General features: G+C 40.1%; 1 protein-coding gene across 1 annotated transcript in view; it reads right to left on the bottom strand.

Moving 5' to 3' along the window:
* Positions 1 to 11,120, bottom strand: part of itga1 (integrin, alpha 1) — a 60,314-nt gene that overhangs the window by 31,895 nt on the left and 17,299 nt on the right. The window contains exon 2 of the mRNA XM_086301066.1: positions 2,006 to 2,126. Coding sequence (XP_086157192.1) covers positions 2,006 to 2,126 — 121 coding nt within the window. The remainder of the gene's footprint in view (positions 1 to 2,005; positions 2,127 to 11,120) is intronic.

Below are 11,120 nucleotides of genomic sequence, written 5' to 3'. Positions count from 1 at the left end.
CTTAGACACAGTGATCCATAAGACTGTTGGTTAATTAGTCCAACACTCTAATAAGGGAATTTGTGATAAACCAAAACGGTATGAAAACAGTCATCTCACCACCAAAGCTATCAATTTGATGTGGGAAAATTCTCTTTACGACAAAAGACGTGGGACAAGATATGGCAACTAGATAGGCAGGAATGGATGCAATTTACTGAATGTATTCATACAATGACACTAAGTGTGGTGTGAAGTTACTGCATGAGATGAGCTTTTTCTTTCTGTTTATTTAACCTTATGCTGCTGCAGACCTGTACCACATGTAAAGTGTTGCAAAAATGTTCCAGATAAGACGCCTCGTGTGACTTTTAGGTAAAATATTAACACATGAAGTCATCTTTATTTTTACAACAAGGTTCGCGCTGGAACGGTCTTGTCTTTCAGCGAGCATCTGTGTGTAACCCACATAAAATGAGGGTACCACTTTAATGAGTGATAAATATGAGGAGAGATGGACAGCCTGCCCAACCAATCGAAATGCACAGGTCCCAGTATGCTTTGACCAATGGGAAAGCAGCCTGCCGCTGTATGTCTCACCCACCTACACTGTGTTCGGTGCTATGTGTGGAGGTAGTTGCGTGCTAGCAGGAGAAAAGAGAGACTGAGGTTTTTGAGTTGGAAAGAGTATTAGATAAAAGTTTGTAACCAACTGTGCTGCACATAAGTTTGCTGGTTATCAGCTACCTTTCATGTTAAAAGTAGCCAAAGTGAGTAAACAGGCGAATGCTGCAGTTTTCTGGCGACTTTATAAAGTACCGCGTGGAGCTAAACTGTTAGCCTTTGTTAGCTCTGGTCGTTATCAACTGCCTGAAAGTTCATCTCAATCTGCTTCCAGAAGTAAGGTAACACTTGAAGCGCGACAAATGTTTATTTTCTTTCACGTCGTATTACTGTCATTAAAGAGAAAAAAAACCATGTCCTGTTACGTTATTTAGAGCCCCGCATTTTCTGACCGAGAGACACCATACCATTGTCTTCGGCGTGTGTGTGTGCTTTTTTTGTGTGTGTGTGCTGAATTGTTCCTGAGGTGGATCCTCAGGAACAATTCCCAGCCTTCCCACCTGGACTTAAAGCAGGGGTGGGCAATTCCAGGCCTCGAGGGCCGGTGTCCTGCGGGTTTTAGATCTCACCTTGGATCAACACACCTGAATCACATGATTAGTTCGTTACCAGGCCTTTGGAGAACTTCAGGACATGTTGAGGAGCTAATTTAGCCATTTAAATCAGCTGTGTTGGTTCAAGGACACATCTAAAACCTGCAGGGACACCGGCCCTCGAGGCCTGGAGTTGCCCACCCCTGACTTAGAGAGACTGAGATTCGCTTCTTTTCCACTTGATGATCTGCTGCACCTTGCAGTGTGTATCACTCACACTTTAACACAGCTGGTTATTCATAAGACCACTGACTGACATTCTCTCATCCCTATTTTCTTTCACACCCTGGGAAAGAAAATAGGAGTGGACATTTTTTATTTGGGACTTTAAATAATAAGCTGTTGTGTAGAACATTTTCCACATGTGAAAAGAGTGTGAGATTTTCATTTGAATGTACATTGGATTTGTGTAATCTGTTTGTATAAAAGTTAAGGAGTCAGGTTACTAGGGTGCACCCGAGCATTGAAAACCAAAAGGGACACTTGGCCAAGTCATTGTCTTAGTATGTGTTTTACTTTTCTTTCATTTTTTGTAAGTTTCTTTTCTACAATTGTAAAGTGCCTTTAACCTGTGCTTGTCAACCTTATGGTTTATTTCACTAAAGTCGGTTGGTTCTTTTGAGTTACATTCTTGTCTCAGTGTCTCATTTAAACACACCTCTGTGCTCCTATAGTCGAACCTATTGGCCCATTTATATATTCTTTTCAGCAATTCCCCTTACTGTGTTACATGTGAGATGCAGGGATCACATACATCCGGCCTCCTGATGACTTTAGCCCCTAAAAAACGCGCTGCTGATGACACTCACCATTTTCCCTCGCTGTTCTCAAACTGCTGGACAGTGTAGCCGAACATGTCTTCCAGCGGTCCAGAGAAGGACAAACTGTTCTTCTGGTCCACGTTGAAGGAGAACACGCAGGTCAGCAGCACTGCAAAGATAAAAGTACAGTAAAGGTTACGCATGATAAGACTCGAGAGTGGCGCCGCTTTACTTCCTGTTTGAGTCTGCTGTGCTGCTCTTCAGAGTGGATTTACATAAACTGATGGGCAAATACTGAAACAAAAGATGTGCGTATGCAGTTATTTCTAAGTGCAGAAGCCATAAACACTCAGTAAATATTTCTGAAACCCTCAAGATGCCTCTTGGAAATGGAAACAAAAAGAGATCTACTAAAATACTTTGTAAATGTAATAAATAAAAGTTAGCATTTAGGTATTTTAGTTACAGCAAATATAAATAATTCTATTTATGTCAATATTATTTACGGGTGCATGAAAATGATGTACCCAGATGAGGGCCGAACTTTGTGAACCACAGACACGCACACAGACACACACAGTCATTCTGGAAGAGGAATTTCGAACATCAATGTGAGCCATTTTGGTCAGGGTTCAATCTGACCTCCAGGACAATGGCTTCTTCTCTGCACTCTGCCCAGTCTGGGTCTGTCTGTCACTGAGATGAGTATATCACAGAGCCTCTATATAAATCCATCCATGTCTCATTGTGCCTGCACCACAATGACACTCTTTATATCTACTGTGCCAGGAAATTCCTTCAATATAATTTATTCAATTCCCGGACCTTTGAGGGAGTGTAGAGGAGTAGAAGAACAGTGGGATTAAAAACAGAATGTGCAAAGGCAGACCGCATACATAGACACACAAGGATAAAGCAGCTATTTATCCTTTGATGGTAATGCTTTGTAGCTAATGTGTCTGAGAACTACATTAAAAGGTCTAGACTGAAGTAATTTTACATCTTTTAGCAACACCCAAGAATTGATTATGTTTGTTGGTTTATCCACCAGATATTTCAGTGTGGTCCACACAGCAACATCCCAGACAGATTGCTTTGATATTTAGAAGAGACATTCACGAGCTCCAGAAAATGAATGAATGTTCTTACTCAGTCAAAACATCCCTGAATCTAAACAATTTATTCTTCTGATTAAAAGCATAAAATGATTACAGTAGCATCTAAAAGAGAGCCCTGTGAAAGTACACCCCGTGATTTAGCAGCTTATATGATTTTATCAGGACCTTTCCGTGGTTGTGGATGAATTTTGACTCTTCTTTACAGCGCTGCTTCAGTTTAGTGACGTTTGCAGGCATTCGTTTATGCACAACTATCTTAAGGTCCCGCCACGGCATTTCAGTCAGGTTGAAGTCTGGACTTAGACTGAACCACTGCAACATCTTCACTCTTTTCTTTTTCAGTCATTCTGCTGTAAGTCTTCTGCTGTGGATGTTATCATTTTCCCGTGGCATGACCCAGTTTTGGTCAAGCATTATCTGTCGGACAGATGTCCTCATTGTTGACTCTAGAATACTTTGCTGTTCAGAGAAGATCATGGTTGACTCAAAGACTGCAAGGTTCCCGTCCTATGGCCACAAAACAAGCACAAATCATCACCCCTCCACCACCGTGCCTCACAGTCGGTTTGTGCTGCTATGCTGAGTTTGGTTTTTGCATTGTGCATTATGGACAAAAATCTTCACTTTGGTCTTGTCTGTCCAAAGGATATTGTTCCAGAGGTCTTATTCTTTGTTCAGATGTAACTCTACTGCCATGTTCTTTTTAGAGAGACAGAAGCTAAAGTTTTTCACACATATAGGTTTGGCCTTTTTCCCCCTTAAAAATAACCACCTTCATTTAGAAACTACATTTTGTGTTTACTTGTGTTATCTTTGTCTAATATTTAAATTTATTTGATGATCTGACAAAAATGGGAAATCAGGAAGGGAGCAAACACTTTTTCACACCAGTGTAAAGACAATTTGGAATATCTGATATATACAAAATAATTCTGCATACAGTTGGGTCAAAGTAACTACAGAGCCCACTTCAAGAGACCATTTAATTCGACTGTAAAGTAAAGAGTTTTTATATACTGCACTAGGAAGCTGACTTATTTTGGGAGCCAGCGTCTAGTGGTCACTCAAGGAACTTTTGTTTTTCTTCAGCACTGGCTTAATATTTCAGCCGAGGTTGTCTCTTGGCTCCATACATTCAAATGTGCTTACTGGCTTACTAAAATCACAAACTGCTGAAAATGTGGAGTGGTCTCCTGTGCATATTAACAACACAAGAAAGCCACAGAGAGCAATACATGCAGGGATTAGCATATGTAAGCATCCCTCCCTGTAAACAGAGCAGTTGTAAAACTGCTAGTCACGTTTAAATGTCGATCATTTAGATTTCATATAAGATTTCACTTTTTAAATTTCCAGAGACCACGAAGGAGGCCTGCTGAGTCATATACAGGAACCCCAGATGAGAAGTATTATCCCCTCTGTTTCTCCCTCAGTCATTTCTGCACTTCCTCTGTGGCCCCCTTTCCATCTTTCAGAGAAGCTCAATTTCCTTTTCCTATTAACCTGATTATACACATCTCCACAAATCCAAAGGTACACACGCACACACGGACACACAGCTAATTTAGCTGATTTAAGATGGCTTCAGGCCAACCAGGCCTTTTCATTCATCACAGACTGAGCTCAAGTACAGTTCAGAGTCAAACCGGCCTGAGTTGTAAATCACTTAGGAACATCATTTGTCCACTGGCAGGCACATACTTTGTGTATACCAATCTCATTTCGCTGTATTGGGTGTCTCCTGGCTCTACTCTCTTCAAATCAGAACCAGTGAAGTTATATAACTGTCTATTTTTGTGAGATGGGCTAACATCTGCCCTGGAAAACCAATAAGCAGTCTTGTCCCTCTGTGGATGGAAATGGCCACATGAGTGTCTGAGGTACTGGCATATATACCCATATGGAAAAGAAATAGTAAAAACATATATGATTTACTCATGAAAGTGGCCACTTTCTCATTACTTTCATATATTTTTTTAGTAAGTATACAAAACATACAAGTTTCATTGTATAATTTTTCAAGGGATCTTATATGTGTTTTCACTCTTGTATGCTTTTCATACAAGTTTCATACAAGACAGATAAAAACTTTATAAGATTTAAATATATCTTTTCCATATGGGTATATTTGTCCATCACTGCTGGAAGGTTCATTATGTACTCAGTCACACATGAGTGTGTATAGCACATCAGTTCATCCTGACTGAAATATCTCAACAACTCCTCAATGGACTCCCATGAAATTTTGTGCAGACACTCATGGTCCCCAGGGGAAATAAAATACTTGCTAAGGTCAAGCTGTGACTTTTCTTTAAGAATGAAACTGATCATTGTGGTTTAAGTGAAATGTGTCAAAAATTACTCATTTAGACCCCCTTCAGGACGAAATGTTCTGACTGCAAAAAAGGACAGAATTAAGCAAGATGTAGGTTTGAGTTGTAAAAGTAAAGCCAATGCAGAAGTGCACTGACTCTTCTTTCCTTTTCATGGGATTATGGGTGACTCAGGTTGCAAACTGACTTCTGGATGTAGGTCTATAAGTCTATGGGAAAATGGCCCTTGGCTTCCTTGCTTTTTGACCTCAGTAAACACTTTCTTGATTACTTTATGACACCAGTTGCTATTTTCAAGTCATACTGAATAAAACATGAAGTTCATTTTGTAAGTTATGGTCATTATCCAGAAAAGGGAATTATCGAGGGTTGAATGACTTGTCAGTCGCTAGCCAATAAGCAAGCAGTGTCACTGTCAAACTCAACTTTACCTCATTAGATATGGTTTCAAAAAACGTTGAAATGCCAGAAACAGTAAGCTTAACAAACTTTGCTTGAGCCTTTCTCCAACAGTAACTGACATATATATACAGTATATACAACTAGCAGAACATCTTTACAGCGTAGATGGTAGGAAACACAGGCTTAGCTTCCTGGTACATTTAAAGGGAAAGAAAAATAAAGCCACTACAGATGTGTCTTTAACCTGTATTCTTTTCTGAAGGCCACCATATGGTGACAGCAAAAAGCAAAACCATCTTTTAAATAGTTTATAGGTTGGCTTAAAAAATGTTAACAAGCTAATTTCTCCTTGGCATTTTTGTACAACTTACCAGTTTCAAGGCAGTAACATTTAAAGTGGCCACTTGTGATGGATGCTTGCTTTTACATCTTGCTGAACATTCAACCCCTTTAAAAGAGCAGTCAGTTGGGCATTACTTTCTGGCAAGTACATTCATTTTAAGCCTATTTGTCAATGGCTAAATTTAGCATCCCATTAAGTATCACAAGAGAACAATGGAAGCACCTTGCTAATTAAGCTAGCTAGCCAACTAGCTACTTTTGGTCTTCCATCCAACCTTTCGTCCATTTTCTGTCATTTAACATGGTCCAGGCCTAATGTACAAACAAATATATGATGTGATAGTGGTTACAAACATCTTTTACTGTTTATAGATAAATAGTACTGAGCTTAAAGCAGCACGCTGTCCTTCCATAAACAAAACTGACAGTGCGTTTTAACTTTAAGACAATTTCCCTTTGTTTTGTGTTCATAATCATTCTGACTGTTGGGCTCTCCACACTACAAAAACAGCAGAGGCCCACAGCGTCAATGAACACGTCCAAAAAAGCCAAAAAATCTGCATGTCATTTATCAAAATGGAAAACATGCTGACCAGAAATGTCTAATCTAAGTTGGTTTGAATACTGCAAAAGTGATATTACAGTGGGTCTGTTTTCAGTCAAGGACCACGTGGTCCTGATTGATCCCGGCAGTCTGTCAGCCACACAATAAAACCCCACTGCTCTCTCTGCCACAGTTATCAAAACCAAAGGAAAACCAAAAGACTTTGCTGCTGATACAGCGAGTGCAGAAAGCAGCACCCGCTGACCTGTGAGACATCACTCAACTTAGCACCTGTAGGCTTCAAAGCTTGGCTCAGCTATGGTTAAAAATCTGCATCCCATTGGCACCTGCTCATCTGTAACATATCTAACCATCTATAAAGAGCTTTAAAGCTTAATGCAAATCACCAGCTCTGGGAAACAAAATCATGAAGTGGGCCTGACATTTGACCTTAATTAGATGCAGTGAGAAATCAGTTGTTAAGTTGATCCAAGACAGACAGTCAAAACAAATCTTCTAAAAAGAAAGCAAGCAAACATCTGCAGAAACTAGAAAAAAGTTCATGTCGTGCTGAACTGAAGACTGAACTGGTGCATTTATCATTTATGGCGTTGACCCTTCAAAGGAATAATGTCAAAAGGGGCTTTGGGTGGGACTCAGACCTTTTCTAAAACCACATGCTGGCATTTAACAAGAGACAACACTGGCAAGAGAAAAGCTTCAAATAATTCTGGCATGTCTGTGGGCAGCCTAGAGCCATGAAGAAGTTATAAAACTGAAATATTTCCAGATTTCCTCCTTTGTTCTTTTATCTTTGTCCATTTTTCTTCTTTACTGCACATTTTTCCCATTTTTCCCCCATCCATTTTTTCTCTGAATTCATCTTCTTTGCCACTCCAGCAGTAACCACGCTACCCTCTCTAATCGCTCTAGGAATGGTTATCACGAGCTGAACTTCTGACAGCTTTTAGCTCCGCTTACTTTGACAAAAATCTTCTCATTTGGCTGCCTGCTCAGTCTCTGCTTTAGTCTTGGCAAATGTGCGGCATGTGGGCTTGCAGTGGACATAAAGGTTATAGATGTAGGCGTGTTTGTGGCTTTACAAGCAGAAGAGAACACAAGTGGCCGCTTTTTTTTTTTAGGTTTAGTGATTGCATCTGTAGGCAGGGGCAGATTGGATAAATAACACAAGCTAAAAGAGACACACGAATCCGCTGCAGATATGTCAGCAGCTGTGGAAGGATAAAGGGAAGAGGTAGCGTGAGCAGTGCGTAAACAGAGCAACAGCAACTCAGGTGCCCTCTGTGTTTATACAGGCTGGCCTTCAGGAAGCATACTGGACATGCTCAGTTACCTGAATTAAAAATATAGTTAAAAACACAAAAGCCACACCACTGACAGATATATTAAGCAGGAGATAAAGTTCACAGCAAGTGATTCACTGGCTGCAGACGATTGGTCACTAGTGGACATTCCAGGTTCCGGTTCCAGTAAATTCAACCCAAGAAATGAAGAACAGATACTACAGATGTGATGAAAGCCTACAATTTGTTACCAAGGTTTATGCCAAAAAAAGTAAAAATGTGACAACACCTTTGGAGATGTTTGCTTATTAAGCTTAACAAACAAGTGCACCAACAATCATGCGTTTAGACAGAAGACGGCTGATCATGGACAAATTATAAGCAGACAACCAAACCATTTAGGAAGCTTATCCAGAGAGACATTGAGTTTGGAGGGGTTAGCACTCACTAGCTGGGATAGGCTCCAGACTCACCGTTACCCTGAACTGCATAAGCAAAAGAAGATGGCTCAAATTTATCTAATCTATGCAACTCTATGAGGTACCTTGAGCTGCATGTAGATTACACTGTGAGAAAGTTTCTGCCATTAACTTTGTATTAACAAACTGCCAAAATGTACATATCCTTAGGTATTGCTGTTATTGTTCACAGACTGGGTCAGGATCATTGAAGCAATGTTTAAAGGTGCAGTGTGTAAAATCTCACCACTAGATGTCAGTAGATTGAAGAATCTAACTACAGTGGCCACTGTAGGACAAACAACTTTGGCTGTCATTCATTTTTAGTGAGTGTAGGCTGTCAGTCCCTCAACTGTCCATCACTACTATTTACTATGGAAGAGCTGTAAAACTTTGTGAAAGGAGATCGATACAGGTCAGTGAGTGAGAGAAGCTCACTTCTGTCCAATTACAATGATACCGAGTGCCGCTGTTAGCTGCTGTTAGTCGACGTTAGTGAAACTTCCTTCAAAGTGGATCTAACGTTGTTGGATAGCAATTTAATTTTTATACAATGTGAGAAGGTAACCAAAGGGTTTATCAGAGCATGATTTTTAGAACACTTGAGCCCAACATTGTGTTGCTGGCATAATGTTAGCTTTAGTTGCTGTTTAGTTGGCAACACTGCATGAAATTGGTTCTGAGAATAGTGGACTTTTAAGGTTAACAGTACCTTCACATAGTTATACTTCTTGTCAAATCCTCAAAATTGCAAATATTTAGCAAACTTTGCAAATATACCAGCCACTCACAAATAGCAGACATATTTGGCAGTCCTAATGTGCATAAATAAGGTGTTTCCTTTGACAGGCTAATATGCCAAAGGTAACACAAGATACACAGCTGGAATTTTAGAAATTTGTGAAATATGCTCCAGACGTTTGCGCTGTTACCTAAATTAAATCTGAGGACAAAGTGAAGTCTTTAGCTTTGTTAGTGTTATAATAAAAGTATTGGGCAAACTTCATATCACTAAAAGCACAAAGACAACCCTAGTGGTGGAAGAAGTGGCAGTCCTGACATCAGTGAAGTCACAGAGATTCATCTTCTCTCTACAATATTATGACAATTCAACCAGTATTTGGTGACATATTCCAGTCTGGATCAAAGTGACAAACCATATGTCATTCCTTGAGTCACTCGTGGCTAAATCACCTCCCTCGACCCTGGCTGCTATTTAATCTGCTTCCTCTTCTCCCTCAATTCATTCATTCTGCTGTGTTTTGCCCCTCAAAAACATCATCCATTCCTCTACTGTTTCTTCAATCCATTTATCTCTGTCTGCCCCTCCCATTTCCCATCTAAGCATCTCTCTGTTTACACCCCTTAATACACTGACTGAACCTGTCGGCTCAACGGTGTCAGCTTCCACTTTGTGAGACTTCCAGATGTACTCCCAGGAGCTCGTTTTTTTCCACCGGTGCGGAAAACATCCAGGCTTACAAGCTGAGACCCACACAGGACATCATCCCCCCTGACAGTTGTCAAACCTTTCATCCCCTCCCCAAATTTCTCTCTCAGTAATGCAGGGGTGGTTGACACTCTTCTAACCATATCCCCTGCCCTCCGACCACATAAGCATACAATGTCTGCAAAATCTGCTGATCACAACAGTTTTCCCATATAGCATCTGGACGGAGAGTGCTCCTTGGCTACATCAAACTAAAAATACACACACCCATAGGTCAAAGAACAACCTCTCCCCAGAATCAATAAGAGACATGCAAAAACAATCATGCATGTTATGAAGGAAACGGTGAGAGAAAATAATAACCCCCCCTGAGCTTGGGGGTAAACTGCATATCACCCACTGTTACAACATCACAGCAGATTTATTTGGCAAACTCAGTAAAAACAAATGAAACTGAAAAAACTAAAAGGGAGCGTCACTTATGCTAGTAAAGCAGGAACCAATTACCTTAAAAGTGCTTTGGGTTTATGCACTGATTAATTCATAATAATAACTACACATTTTAAATAGCATGCATGGTATTTTAAACAACGTACATATGTAATTATAATATTTCAGTGCTCTTTGTTTGTACTATAATTAGTGTGTTTTAAATAATTAATTGATCCTAAAGTTCCACTTACCCTCAAACCAACACAATGACCTCCATTAGCCACTTATGATGTTTAATTTTTTATCAGTAGTACAGGAATATCAAGTGCCCTTAGCTCTCTCCTTGCTATTTCAATAGGCTGATGCAGTTCATTTATAGGTGAAAAAAGTATGAATCTATTCAGTGGTAGTTTCAAGCTTGCTGTTTTATCAAGCTAGCTACATTTTCAGAAAACAAGTTCTCTTGGGGAATATGTTTTTATGTTTTTAGAGCAAGTGGCTGAAATTATTAGATCAAGGAGGCAGTTAGCTTAGCTTAGTTATGAGGGGCATTGACACACCAACCAGTTCACTCGCCACTTACTCACGTAGATGAAGGATGAGTCGCTCGCAGACTTTCCAAGCTGTGGTTGGCAAATTAACCCAATGTCATATTTACCACCCTGTCATATGTGAGCTAACATCCTTCCCTCTCACTGGAAGTCCCTTCAATTGCTCATCTCAAAGTCGAGAATAGTTTAACCTTGGACCAAACCACTTTGCTTCACCAGCAGTAACTGT

This window comes from Aulonocara sp. 'chitande type north' Nkhata Bay, linkage group LG7 (genome assembly GCF_057382095.1).
Source record: "Aulonocara sp. 'chitande type north' Nkhata Bay isolate Kocher_YH1m ecotype deep benthic linkage group LG7, A_spYH_male_GT1.1, whole genome shotgun sequence".
In the NCBI taxonomy this organism is placed as follows: Eukaryota; Metazoa; Chordata; class Actinopteri; order Cichliformes; family Cichlidae; genus Aulonocara; species Aulonocara sp. 'chitande type north' Nkhata Bay.
Note: the sequence above shows the minus strand (reverse complement) of the source record. Positions and strands in the feature narration are given on the sequence as shown.